Source organism: Trachypithecus francoisi, unplaced genomic scaffold (genome assembly GCF_009764315.1).
Source record: "Trachypithecus francoisi isolate TF-2019V2 unplaced genomic scaffold, Tfra_2.0 Lachesis_group5, whole genome shotgun sequence".
In the NCBI taxonomy this organism is placed as follows: domain Eukaryota; kingdom Metazoa; phylum Chordata; class Mammalia; order Primates; family Cercopithecidae; genus Trachypithecus; species Trachypithecus francoisi.
The window spans coordinates 6,813,859-6,828,218 of record NW_022681470.1 but is presented as its reverse complement, the minus strand read 5'-3'; the positions used below and the strand labels follow the sequence as shown (position 1 = coordinate 6,828,218).

The 14,360-nt window shown below is 41.6% G+C and overlaps 1 protein-coding gene across 3 annotated transcripts in view; it reads left to right on the top strand.

Annotated features, from left to right (window-relative positions):
* Positions 1-9,108: 9,108 nt before the first annotated feature.
* The window catches only part of WDR64 (WD repeat domain 64), a 156,604-nt gene continuing 151,352 nt past the window's right edge, over positions 9,109-14,360 (top strand). For 2 of the 3 annotated variants that reach the window (XM_033200785.1, XM_033200786.1), the window contains exon 1: positions 9,109-9,811. In XM_033200785.1, coding sequence (XP_033056676.1) covers positions 9,697-9,811 — 115 coding nt within the window. In that variant the 5' untranslated portion in view covers positions 9,109-9,696. The remainder of the gene's footprint in view (positions 9,812-14,360) is intronic. The other variant, XR_004434498.1, reaches the window with a different exon arrangement.

Below are 14,360 nucleotides of genomic sequence, written 5' to 3'. Positions count from 1 at the left end.
GCCATCCCCTTTGTGTTAAGTGAGCTATATAGCTCTGAGTTCACATGAGATCTGGTCATCTAAAAGTGTGTGGCAACTCCCCCATCCCACTCTCTCTCTCTATTTGGTTGTCGCCATGTGAGATGCCTGCTCTCACTTTGCATTCCACTATGAGTAAAAGCTCCCTGAGGCCTCCCCAGAAGCTGAGCAGATGCCAACACCATGCTTCCTGTACAGCCTGCAGAACTGTGACCAATTAAACCTCTTTTCTTTATAAATTACCCAGTCTCAGATATTTATAGCAGTGCAAGAACAGCCTAATACATAGCCTAAGGACAAACATGTAGAACAATGAAATAGAATAGACAGCCAAGATATAAATTCTTACATATATGGTCAATTGATTTTTGACAAGGATGCCAAGGCCATTCAATGGGGAAAGGAGAAAAGAACAGTCTTTTCAACAAATGATGCTGGGAAAGCTGCACATCCATGTGTAAATGAATGAAATTGGAGCCTTACATTATATCATATATAAAAATTAACTTGAAATTGATTGGAGACCTACATGTAAAAGCTAAAACTATAAAACTCTTAGAAGAAAACTCCTTGGTATGACACCAAAAGCACAGGCAACAGGAGAAAAACAGATACATTGGACTTTATCAAAATTAAAAACTATTATGCATCAAAGGGCACTATCAAAAGAGTGAAAAGACAGCCCAGCAAATGGGAGAAATACTTGCAAATCATATATCTGATAATGCATTAATATCTAGACTACATAAAGAACCCCTACAACTCAATAACAACAAAAAACTCCACACAACCCAATTCAGAAATAGGAAAAGGATCTGAGTAGACACTACTCCAATAATATACTAATGGCCTAAAAGCACATGGAAAGAAACTCACCATGATCAGTCATTAGGGAAATGCAAATCAAAGCCACAATGACATACCACTTCACACCTACTAGAAGGGCTATCATCAAAAAACAAAACAAAACACTAAAACAAGTGTTAGTAAAGATGTGAAGAAATTAGAAACCCTGTTGTACTGCTGATGGGAATGTGAAATGGTGTGGCTGCTGTGGAAAGCAATTTGGTAGTTCCACAAAAAGTTAAACATAGAATTATTGTGAGCTCATGCCTGTAATCCCAGTGCTTTGGGAAGCTTAAGCAGGATGATCACTTGAGGCCAAGAGTACAATGACCAGCCTGGGCAACATAGTAAGACCCCATCTCTACAGAAAAATATTTAAAAATTAGCTGGGTGTGGTGGCACATACCTGTAGTCTCACCCAACTACTCAGGAGGCTGAGGCAGAAGGATCCCTTGATCAAGCCCAGGAGTTTGAGGTTGCAGTGAGCTGTGATCATGTCACTGTGCTCCACCCTGGGCAACAGAGTGAGACCCTGTCTCAAAACAAAAAATTAAAAATAATGGCCATATGATCTAGTAATCCTATTCCTAGGTATATACACAAAAGAATTGAAAGTAGGGACTCAAACAGATATTTGTATACTAATGTTCATAATAGGATTATTCAAAATAGCCAAAAAGTAGAAACAACTCAAATGCCCATCAACAGATGAATGATACATGCAATGTGGTATATACATACAATAGAATATTATACAGGCATATTTTGAAAGAAATGAAATTCTAGTACATGACACAACAGGGATGAACCTTGAAAACGTTATGATAAGTGAAATAAGCCAAACACAAAAGGACAAATATTATATGATCCCAATGATAAGAGGTACCTATAATAGGCAAATTCATAGAGACAGAAAGTAGAATGGTGGTTACCAGAAGCTGAGAAGAGGGAAGAATGAGAAGTTAAGTGTTTAATGGGTAGAGAGTTTCTGTTTAAGATGATGAAAAACTTCTGGAGACGAATAGTAGTAACGGTTGCACAACACTGTAAATGTACCCAATGCCACTGAATGGTACCCTTAAAAATGGTTAGAAAGGAAAATTTTCTGTTATGTATATTTTTACCACATTTTTGTTAAAAAAGAAAAAAGCGTGTGCAAATTGTGCTTGCATCTCACTCTCTCAAGAGTGGGAGAAGTAAACTACTGTAACCAGTTGATGAAGCAAGCTGAACTCAGTATGCTGCAACCAAAAAGCAACTTGTTCTCGCTACTCATTTCAAATGTTTCCTGACCACCTGCTCCTTCCTGCCCTTAGATGGGATTTTGGCAGCTTCCAAAGCTTTTCTGCTCCCTTGCAGTTGACATCAAGGCCAGAACATTGTAAAAGATGAAAAGCTAAAACTCACGTAAAACTCGCTTGTCCACCCCTCCAAGATAGAGCCAGCGTCAGGCCTGCAGAACTTCTGTGAGAGTGGAGCTGGGAAGGATAACAAGTTTAGCTTCCCCCATTTTCTTGATCCGCTACCTGTAGATGCTGCTCTGGGCCCCTTTGAGACTGTGAGGGGAAAAAAATCTTCCTTGATTGGTAAAGTTGTAGTCTGATATTGGTGCTCTCTGCCAGGCTCGGTGGCTCATGCCTGTAATCCCAGCACTTTGGGAGGCTGAGATGAGTTCAAGACCAGCCTGGCCAACATGGTGAAATCCTGTCTGTACTAAAAATACGAAAATTAGCTAGGTGAGGTGGCATGCACCTGTAATCCCAGCTACTTGGGAGGCTGAGGCAGGAGATTCACTTGAACCCAGGAGACAGTAATCCAGCCTGGGCAACAGATTGTGACTTTGTCAAAAAAAAAAAAAAAAAAAAAAAAGATAGTGGTGCTCTCTAATTGTAGCAAATTTTAAATGCTGGGTTTTTGTCTTCTAGGGTGATTTGCAGGTTTTCTAGAGAAACTGAGATCTCTGGCATCTTTCTCACACAACTCTCTCGACAGAGGCAATGCCTTTCGTAGCTGGCTGCTGGGATCTCGTTCTCTGCCCCTGCTTGGGGACCCTCCCAAGTTGACCCAGTCTGGCCCCTCTACTGAGAGTCTAGCATCTGGGCCTCTGTACCTATGTATGCATCTTTTATCCTGCCAAATTCTGGAAGTGGTCTACTGCAGAGAGCTGGCCAGCCCCAGGCTCTCCCTGTCAGTGCCCCTGGGATGGAAAGAAATGGGGAGATGTCATGGCTCCTCCATGACTCTGAAAACTCTCTCTGTGGGAGCACTCATTAAGGATATCCTTGAGCTCCTAATGAACTCGTTGCCTTCTCTTAAATAGTCTGAAGGTGAGCAGGAGCTAATGCTTGCGGAACTGGTTCCCAGTGCCTGCACACATCCTCCTCCATGGGCCATCTAGCCCTGTCCTTTAGACAGAAAGAGGTTCATTTAAAACCCTCTAAACACCCTCTTACATTGGAACATTAAGTTATCACAATACCTATGCTCCAAGGAAGTCCTTTGCAAAGTGTAGGGGAGCGAGGAATGGAGACACGTTTCATTTGACATTGTTTGGAAACTGATAACCCCTAGCCTTCTGCATCGTCACCTGATGGCAGAGAGGGAACTTCAATCAAGCATTATTTTTTCCCAGGGTTGAGACACATTCTTCCCTGGCCTCTCGAACCTTGGTCTCTGGTGAGCAGCGGAAGAGCCCTTACTGAAAATCTTGCGAAACACGTGTGCACCTTTCCTACCTTAGAAAATGCAATTTAGTGAATGTGATTGAACGTTTTTTAAAAAACAGGAGAATCTAGCATGCCTTAAGGTTCTGAATGTCAATGCTTCTGGTGCATACAGCTCCTCAGATGGGTGAGATGTAGGGATCAGCTTAATACATAAACTGTGTATCTGTCCACATCCCCTCAAACCCCAAATACATACATTTGTTTTTAAAATAAAATCTCACGTTACATTGCTGTTAAAAAATGGAGTTTACGGCCAGGCGCGGTGGCTCACGCCTGTAATCCCAGCACTTTGGGAGGCCAAGGCGGGCGGATCACGAGGTCAGGAGATCAAGACCATCCTGGATAACATGGTGAAACCCTGTCTCTACTAAAAATACAAAAAATTAGCCGGGCTTGGTGGTGGGCACCTGTAGTCCCAGTTACTAGGGAGACTGAGGCAGGAGAATGGCGTGAACCCGGGAGGCAGAGCTTGCAGTGAGCCAAGATTGCACCACTGCACTCCAGCCTGGGCAACAGAGTGAGACTCCGTCTCAAAAAAGAAATTAAATAAAATGCAGTTTACATGACAGAGGAGGAGGTAGGGAAGAGTAAACATTTAATTTCCAGAAGAAACTGGTGGTTAGTGAAGTTAGTTATGATTAATTTACACATATATCTCCATACCAACACCCATTATAGTGAAAGTTTGGTACACTGGGGTCAAAGAGAACATTTATAAGTTTCCTGAGGGAGGAAAATTAAAACAAGCTGTATACAAAGCATCAAGGATCAGAATAGCTTATAATGAGCAACAGAAGCTGATCAGAATACAGTCCTTATAACAGCAACACTAGAAGCAAAAAGACAATGGAGTAATATCTTCAAAATATTTAAAGAAAATAATTTCCAGCCTAAAATTCTGTACTCAACCAAATGTCAACAAAGTGCAAGGAAAGATCAGGATATTTTCAGATATGCAACTATCAAAAACGTATCTATCTTCCTGGCCCTATTTCTGAATATGAGTCACCAAAATGAGGGAATAAACCATGGTGAAGAAAGACATAGTATATAAGCTTGAGGATGAGGGAATCCCAAAATGATGATGAAGGGGGATGGCAGCAGGACAGCCATGCCCCTGTGTACATAAGGCATCAGTCCGGACTGCAGGGGTATGACTCAAGAGAAAGCCGTGTTGAGGAGTGCGGTCACCAAGATGCCTTCTGCTCTTCTGTCATCTTTTTATTCTGAAAACGTAAGGGTGAGCCTGGCCCAGAGTCTTAACAGTACCTGGTCACCAAGGGCCATGTAATGTTGAAGCTCCTGCCTACCTCTTTGTCCCCTGCCATAGGCATTAGCTGAGTATACTCATTTCACCTCAAAGGAGTTCTTCATTGATTTACGCTGGAAACTGAAGTTGGCCATCATGAATCCAGAAGCAGAAAATGCACAGCAACCTATTGCTCCAACAGCACTTCCGCCAGATGACTGGTACCAGGCCTACATGTCAGACCAGCTGAGGACCCAGCCATGGGCCTTGTGTCATGGTAGCAACTCCTTCCACAGATAGACCCTTATAATATTCATGGAAGCTGAAGCCAAACGAACTCACAGCAATTATTCCACCTGCTTTTTTCTAGAGTCTTTTTCTGACAGTGCCAATATCATTTCTTTGCTTATACAGCTAGGTGTGTGTTTGCTTTTGACTTTTTATAATGATTGCCTTGCATGGTCATTTATATGTAAAAAATATAAAATAGCAAAATACTTCCTTGAGAAAAATAGGTAGAAAAGAAAAAAATATATACACTTACGAAGGACATTAGAAACATGGGGACAGGTTTATGAAGTTGTACATTAACATTTAAGTAATGTGCATAGTTCTGTTGAAACTAAAATTATCAAAGTATGTGGTCTGGGCTTAGAAGGCAATTTTCTAAAATTATTAGTTTTGTAAGAGTGTAGGAACATGAGTGATTTTCAATGTTGTTTGAATCTGTTGCTGTATCATTTCTGGAACTGAGAAAATATAAGTATAAATGCATCCGGTAGCTCTATAAATGACCATAATAGCTGTGACTTGCTCCTGCGTATAACAACTAAGATGTTCCCAAACACTTCTGCCATAATGTGCATTTATACCTACTATCAATACGTCTCCTCCTCCTACTCTCTGTTTAGCCCACCATTCCACTGAGGTAGCCTTTCTCAAGGTCGCTAGCATCCATGTTCCAATGGTTAATTTTCAGTCCTCATCTTAAGTAGGCCCTCACCAGTACTTGGCAAGGTTGACTGCTCCTTCATACTTTAATGCTTATTCATAGATATTTCAGTCTCTGGTTCTAAAATACAACATCACATAAATAACAGTGCTATGGTCCAAATGTTTATGTCCCCCCGAAATTCATATGTTGAAACCTAACTCCAAGGTGATGGTACTAAGAGTTGGAACCTTTGGGAGGTCATTAGGTCATGAGAGTTCCACCCCCATAAATGAGATTAGTGCCTTCATGACAGGGCTTGAGGGAACCTGTTTGTCCCTTCCACCATGTGAGGGCACCTAAAAGGCACCATCTATGAGGTGCTGGATACTGGAACCAGCCCTCACTAGATACTGGATCTTGCCGGAACCTTGATTTTGGACTTCCCAGCCTTCAGAACTGTGAGAAATTTCTATTGTTGATAAATTACCCAGTCCAAGGCATTTTGGTATAGCAGCAGGAATGGACTAAGACAAACAATATAATATAAAATATAATTACTAAATCTAAATACTGGACAATAATTTCTTTCTTTCTTTCTTTTTTTTTTTTTTTTTTTGAGACAGAGTCTTGCTCTGTCACCCAGGCTGGAGTGCAGTGGCACAATCTCGGCTCACTGCAACCTCCGCCTCCTGGTTCATGCCATTCTCCTGCCTCAGCCTCCCAAGTAGCTGGGACTACAGGCACCCACCACCACGCCCGGCTAATTTTTTGTATTTTTAGTAGAGAGAGGGTTTCACTGTGTTAGCCAGGATGGTCTCGATCTCCTGACCTTGTGATCCGCCCGCCTTGGCCTCCCAAAGTGCTGGGATTACAGGCGCGAGCCACTGTGCCCAGCCAATAATTTCTTTTTATCATCAAATATCTACTTGGCATCCAATTTACAATTTTCTCATGCATTTTAAATTATTTTTGAGTTTGGTTGTTGAGTCAAGATCTAAATATAGTCCACACACTGTGGTTGGATGGTGTTTCTTTAAAGTCCTTTTAAGCTATAGCTCTCCTCCTCCTCCCTTTTTTCTTCCTAGGCAATTTCTTTATCGAATAAACTGGATTGTCCATCCAATGGCTCTTTCCTTTTCAAAACAGCTTTTTTTCTTGGCTTCTAGGATGATCCTTTCTCTCGGTTCTCCTCCTACCTCACTAGCCACTCATGTTTAGTCAGTGGTTCTTCTTGATCACTCTGACCTCCCAACACTGGCATGTTCAGGGTTTGATCCTCACCTTGTCTTCTTCTTTATCTGCATTGATTCCCAGGTGAGCTCGTCCAGCCTAATGACTTGAAATACAACACTGTCTGAATGCTGATGACTCCCGAGCTGTGCCCTGAATCCTGACTCTTACGTCTGGCTATTCAACATCCACAATTGTTATCTAATAGAATTCTCAAGCTTAACATACCCTGAACTGACTCCTAATTTCCCCCCGCCCCAAAATCTGCTCCTTCTATTGGCTTCCTCCCAAACATAGTAAATGATGATTCCATCTTTTTGATTTCTTAGGGCCAGAATCCCTGGAGTTATCCTTGATCCTTCTCTTGCTCTCATACCCCCATCTAATCTATTAGGACATCTGTCACATCTACCTTCACACAATCTGACCACTTCGCACAACCTCTGTCACTAGCGCCCTAATCTAAACCACTGTCATCTCTTACTTGCGTTACTGAAATTGCTATTTAACTGCCTTCCTGGCTTCTACTGTCTTTCTCTTTCAGTTTATTCTCCTCAAAGCAGCTGGAATGAGTCTTTTCAAATGCATGTCAGATCATGTCACTACTCTGCTCAAAAACTTTCCATCTCAGAGTAAAAACCAAAGTCCTAAAGCAGCCTGTAAGATCCTACATGATCTGGACACCACCCCCTGACTCTCTTGCCTTCTCTGTCTACCTCTCTCTCTCATCCCACGCCACCTCAGTCACACTGGTCTCTGTTGTTTCTCAGATATGTGAAGCACACGCTGATCTCAGGACTTTGCACCTGCTGTCCCTGGAACATCCTTCTACCATTTATCCACATGACTTGCTACCTCACTTCTTTCAGGTTTCTGCCCAGAAATCTTTCTATTAATAGGGAATTCATTCATCTCCCTACCTCTTTTACTTTGATTTTTACCCCCCACGCTAATACACACACAATTCCTCTCTCTTTATAGCACAGTTGCCCACTGATACATTATTTATTTGTTTGTTTGTCTGTCTTCTGCCTTAGTCTATAAACTTGAGAAGCTATTTTATTCACTGCTGTATCCTCAGTGTCTAAAACAGCCTCTAGCATGAAGTATGTGTTCAGTAAATATTTGCTAGATGAATTAATGGTGAATGCAATAATACATACATTACAATTGTAGGAAAAGTGGTTCTCCAGATGTCACTGTACAGTGGTTTGAAAGCTTTAAAGGAAAAAGGAGGAGAAACGAATGGGGTTGGGGGATTTTTCTTTAAATAATATCATACTGCGCTCTCCTAACAGATAGTTGGAGGTGGACACCAAGAAGACAGTACTGGAATTGGAGGTGCTCTGAAATAACATCTGCTTCATCTCTGAATGCAAGTTCTTGAAGAATGTTTTAAAAGGTGGACTACCAAGAAATAGGAAATTTATCTAACTCACCTAAGCCATAGGAAGTTAACTAATTGTTGAGAAACATTAAACAACTTCTCCTTCCCATAAAAAGTTGAAAATTGGAAAACCTGAGTCAATAGCAGTTGGACTAAATGGGATTGGAGATTGCAATGACTGGGAAGGAGATGTGCAGAAAGGCGCCTTCTAATTCAACTGACCCCTTACCTTGAAAAGCTGTCCTCATAATCAGGAGCCACTCCTTCCTCATCCTTGGCTCACCTTATTATTTCAATCGAAGGACAATGCACAAAGGAAGAAGAGCATTTATATTCCCTATGACCTCTAAAAATGTTTGTGGTAAAAATGACAGGTGCTGAAATACATTTCATTTTTAGAAGTTCAAATTTCCATATCCAGTACAGTGGCAAGAATAAGTGTGACATTACTTTTTTTTTTTTTTTTTTTTGAGAAGGAGTCTCACTTTATCACCCAGGCTGGAGTGTAGTGGTGTGATCTCAGCTCACTGTAACCTCCGACTCCCAGGTTCAAGTGATTCTCCTGCCTCAGCCTCCCGAGTAGCTGAGATCACAGGCGCCCACCACCACATCCAGCTAATTTTCGTATTTTAGTAGAGACAGAGTTTTGCCATGTTGGCCAGGCTGGTCTTGAACTCCTGACCTCAGGTAGTCCACCCGCCTCGGCCTCCCAAAGTGCTGGGATTACAAGCGTGAGCCACCGTGCCAGGCCAAACTTTACTTTCCATGGCATTGTGAAGAAGGCAAAAAAGGTTTGAGGTGAGAAGAGACACAAGAGGGAGAAAATATTACCCAGTTTTCTTACTTGGTCTCTACTCATTCCTTTTCCCTCTCAAGCAGTGTACACAACACACACATGTGCACGTGCACACACACACACACAGTCTGTGGGGAAAAAAATCTCAATCTCCTCCTTATGAAGGAAGTAGGATGTTACAGACATATTATGATGCAATGAGGACACTGTGAAGGACACTGACAACATTGTGAGGTCAGGATTTTTACTGAAATGTTTGTCTATATGAAATGTATCAGACCTAAATCAGCTTTCCTACCTGCCAGCATCCTAGTGGCAAGTCTTACTCCTACCCGCAGTATGGGATTTTAAGATCAAAGGAATTAGACCTAGGGCAAAAACTGAGACAGCAGGGAGGCATTGTAACAACTGGGAAGTTTTCCAAATTGGTAAACTTGCAGCATTCTTTCTGTACAGAAGTAAAAGATCCCCTATGTCCCTGTGGATATCGGCAAGGAAAAGCATCTCAACATGGCACTTCAAATTAGCAATTTCAAAAAGGCTTTGAACGGGTTTGAAAGATTGGTTGAACAAACAGCAGCCCAGAAAAGAAATGAAAGAGCAGGCTTATTTATCCATAAAGAAGGTAAGATCAGTGATTACACGATAGTCCAATTGGGTCTGTTGGTTAGACTGGAAAATGTTTTAAGCCATCAGAGAGAAGCATCAGAGCTTAATGTGAAAGAATGGGTGCTGAGGGGATGAAGACCTGGGTTCTTGTTCTTTCTGTGTCCCTAAATAACAAAGTGGACGTGAGAAAGCTTTTGTTTTGTTTTTGTTTTTTCTTCTCTGAACCTAAGTTGCTTCGATTGTAAAACTATGGGATTGGATTAAGTGACGTCCAGTGGTGTTCTGTAGACATTGCCATTTGATGGCTCACTGGTTGACCTGGGATCCTCAGTAGTGTATAGCACTGCTCTTTCTTAGCCCAAAGATACTATGAGACCATAAAGACTTTCATAAGAAGTGCAGCTTCCTGCCTCACCATGATTCCATTGTCTTGGCCACTCTCCATATCTCTAGGCAGGAATGATCCTGAGGATGCAAGCTACGGAGAATATGGTGGACAGTGGTCTCACAGGAGGATTTGCAGCAGAGATACCAGTGCATAGACAAGAGTCAAGGGGAGTGGTGTAGTGTACAGCTTTGGCATATTGAGGACAGCTGTGAAAAATAAAGCTAAATGGCAGAGTGGAAGACTAACAGAACAAACCCTGCTGTTGCAATGAAAGGAGCAGAGCCCATATAATTGCTAAAGGGATAGTATAGCCAGCCTCAGAGTATGCCAGGTTGCATAGTAATATGTAAGTGAAAATCTGGACTTGGGGTGTTCAAACCCAAACTGGTATTAATTGAATAGTATTTAATAATTTATAGTCATGTTAATCAATGTAATTATGTTCATTTTATTTGTGGAAAAAAATGGGAGCTGAAGATAAATCATTTGTGCAAGTTATCCAACTTCTTTTCTTTTCTTTTTTTATTTTGAGACGGAGTTTCGTTCTTGTTGCCCAGGCTGAAGTGAAATGGTGTGATCTCAGCTCATTGCAACCTCCGCCTCCCAGGTTCAAGCGATTCTCCTGCCTCAGCCTCCCAAGTAGCTGGGATTACAGGCGCCCACCACACCCGGCTAATTTTTTGTATTTTTAGTAGAGACAGGGTTTCACCAAGTTGGCCAGGCTGGTCTTGAACTCCCGACCTCAAGTGATCCACCCGCCATGGCCTCCCAAAGTGCTGGGATTACATATATGAGCCACCGCGCCCAGCCAAAGTCACCCAACTTCTAAGTGTTAAAGCTAAGACTTGGACCTTTTGGATATGCTTTTTTGGTGATTGGGAACTTGACTGGGCTTTCTAAACTACTCAACAAAACTTGCATTTTTTCCTAGTCAGTTTGTTTTACCTCTCTTTAATTGGTTTTTCAAATCCTTGACACTTTTTCTGAATTCTCTGTGGGATGTCTGCTTCTCTCAGCCAAGTTTTCTATGTCATAAAAGAAAGCAAGGCCAAAAGACAAGAATTCTCTCAAAACCCCTTTTTCCACTTCTGAATCACTGAAAGCAGCAGCTGTCCTTTCTATTTCTCCTCCCCTTCAAGGCTATCAGTTTGCTGCAGCAGCTTCAAAATCTCCTTTTCTACTGGATTTGTCCTCTCAATCTAAAAATATACTCAAGCATCATGACCTTGACTTTCTCTTTTCTTTAAGCTACCTCTCCTTTCCTTCTGCACTGAATTTCCTGACAATATCCCCACTTAACTTTCAATCTACTCAGGTCTGGCTTCTCTGGTCACTTTGCTGAAAATGCTCTAACCAAGCTATCTGATAACCTAATATAGTCGCCAAATTCAATCAATTGTTTTCATTTTCCAGCCGACTTGGCCATTGTACTAGATTAACAGTGTTAGCTGCCTCTGCTTCAAGAAACCTCCTTGTCCTGCGTCTTTCATCATATCATTCTTATTTTTCCCGTCTCAATTCTTTCTTTGCTTCTTTTTCTCCTTGAGCTTTGCCTACTGTGTTCTCTCTCAGTCTTAGGGCATAGCTACCATTTAACTAGTTTCCTAAGCCAGATATCTTGGTACAAGCTGAGCATCCCTAATCCAAAAATCCAAAATCTAAAACGCTCCAAAATTCAAAACTTCTTGAGAGCTGACATGAGATAGGGGCATATTAATATTTGCTTTCTGATGATTCAATGCACACAAACTTTGTTTCATGCACAGAATTATTAAAACTATTGTGTAACATTACCTCCAGACTCTATGTATAAGGTGTATATTAAACGTAAATAAATTTTGTGTTTAAAGTTGTGTCCTATTTCCAAGACATCTCACTATGTATAGTACAGTATATAAATATCCCAAAGTCTGAAAAAAATCCATAATCTGAAATACTTCCAGTTCCAAGTATTTTGGATAATGGATACTCAACCTCTGCAATCTTTCACTATGTCATGGTATCTATCTCTTGTCTTATTACAATAGCTTATTACTGTAATAGTCTTCTTGGCTGGACGTTGTGGCTCACGCCTGTAATGTCAGCACTTTGGGAGGCCAAGGCGGGTGGATCACGAAGTCAGGAGTTCAAGACCAGCCTTGCCAACATAGTGAAACCCTGTTTCTACTAAAAATACAAAAATTAGCTGGGCATGGTGACGCGTGCCTGTAGTCCCAGTTACTCGGTAGGCTGAGCCAGGAGAATTGCTTGAACCAGGACCCAGGAGGCAGAGGTTGCAGTGAGCCAACATCACACCACTGCACTCCAGCTTGGGCTACAGAGTGAGACTCTGTCCCCCTTCACCCCCCAAAAATAGTCTTTTTGCCGAGTTAATCATTTATCTATACTTCTGCCAAGAGTTTTCCATTTTAAAAATTATCGATCTGCCATATTCCTGGTTTATTACTCACCTCGAAAATCCATATATACTAACATAGCATGCAAGGCCATTCACAGCTTGCCTCAGCCTAGCTTTTTAGTCTCAACTCCTGGCATTTCCTTTCATGCACCTTCTGCCCTAAAACAAACTTTTTGCCATTTCCAAACATGTTCTTTTTTTTTTTTTTTTTTTTCCGAGACGCAGCTTCGCTCTTTTTGCCCAGGCTGGAGTGCAGTGGCGCGATCTCAGCTCACAGCAACCTCCACCTCCTGGGTTCAAGCGATTCTCCTGCCTCAGCCTCCCGAGTAGCTGGGATTACAGGCATGCACCACCACACCTGGCTAATTTTTTGTATTTTTAGTAGAGACGGGGTTTCTCCATGTTGGTCAGGCTGGTCTTCAACTCCCGACTTCAGGTGATCCACCCGCCTCGGCCTCCCAAAGTGCTGGGATTACAGGCGTGAGCCACCGCACCCAGCCCAAACATGCTCTTAATGACTCTGATTTTGTACATGCCATTCCCCAATATGGAGTGTTTTTTTTTTTTGTTTTTTGTTTTTTTTTGGTGCCTGTAAACTCTTGCTCATCTTTCAAGACCCAAGTCAAATGTCACCTCTTTGTAAAAACTTCCAAACTTTCCCTAAGCAAAGCCATCCTCAGCACTGTTAATGCACTTTATTGCCATCTCAGGGAACTCACCTGCTGCATTTAACCTGCTGAAATTGATATTAATGTGTTCATTCATTCCTGCCCCTTCTCCTCCACCATTGGCCTGTGGTTGTTTTGAAGGTTTGTGAACCTCAGGCTGGCACAGGGTCTGGTGTCCAGAAGGACCTCTGTATGCCTCTCCTTCAATGTGTTCTAAATGCATAAGTTGACTTTGCTCTTATTAAGAAACTTGCAATCACAAAGCCACATTGAAAATTTCCTTTCTCTATAGTTGTTAAGATTTGATGAAAAATACATACTGCTAGACAAGTTACCTTCTATCACAGAGTGGCCTAAGAAAGAGTGCGGAGAAGGGAGAAATGTAATCTTAACTTTTGTCAGGCTGTTAATACTGTCTGCCACAAATTCATATTTATTAAAAAATACTGGAAAATAAAGTCGACCTCTCACTATTACACGCAAGGAACTAAGAACTAGAGAGAGTGTTTTTAATGGAACAGGGTCCACCTCAGAAATGATGTCAAGTAGATTGAAGGAATTTGTTCAAAAGTAATGCCCTTAGATCTTATGAATGACCTGGTGGAATTAATTTTATCCCAGGACAAAAAAGTCTCATTGTCCTCATCCAGTGATATTTACAATGAAACTCATATATTGTACAAGTTGGTGTAAATAAATATAAAGCAGCTAAGTAACTGTTTAGATGCCTCATAAGAATTTCTGACTCAAAATTACCAAAATAGAGTGCTTTATTTTCCCCAGTAATCTTTTTCCTATTGCCCTGCTTTTGGTAAATAGACCAACATTTGCTGAGTTTTGAAACTGGAAACCTGAGTGTCATTCTAGAACCAGGTATCTTAACCTTGGCACTATTGATGTTTTGGCTAAATAATTATTTGTGTATGTGTGCATGTGTGGAGTTGCAGGGGTAGGGTGGGGGCTGTCTTGTGCACTGTAGGATGTTAAGCAGCATCCTTGGCCTCTACTCATTAGATGCCAGTAGCACACCTAATCCTAGTTGTGACAGTCAAAAATGTCTCTAGTCTTTGCCAAATGTTGTGTGTGTGTGTGTGTGTGTTTGGGGATGGAG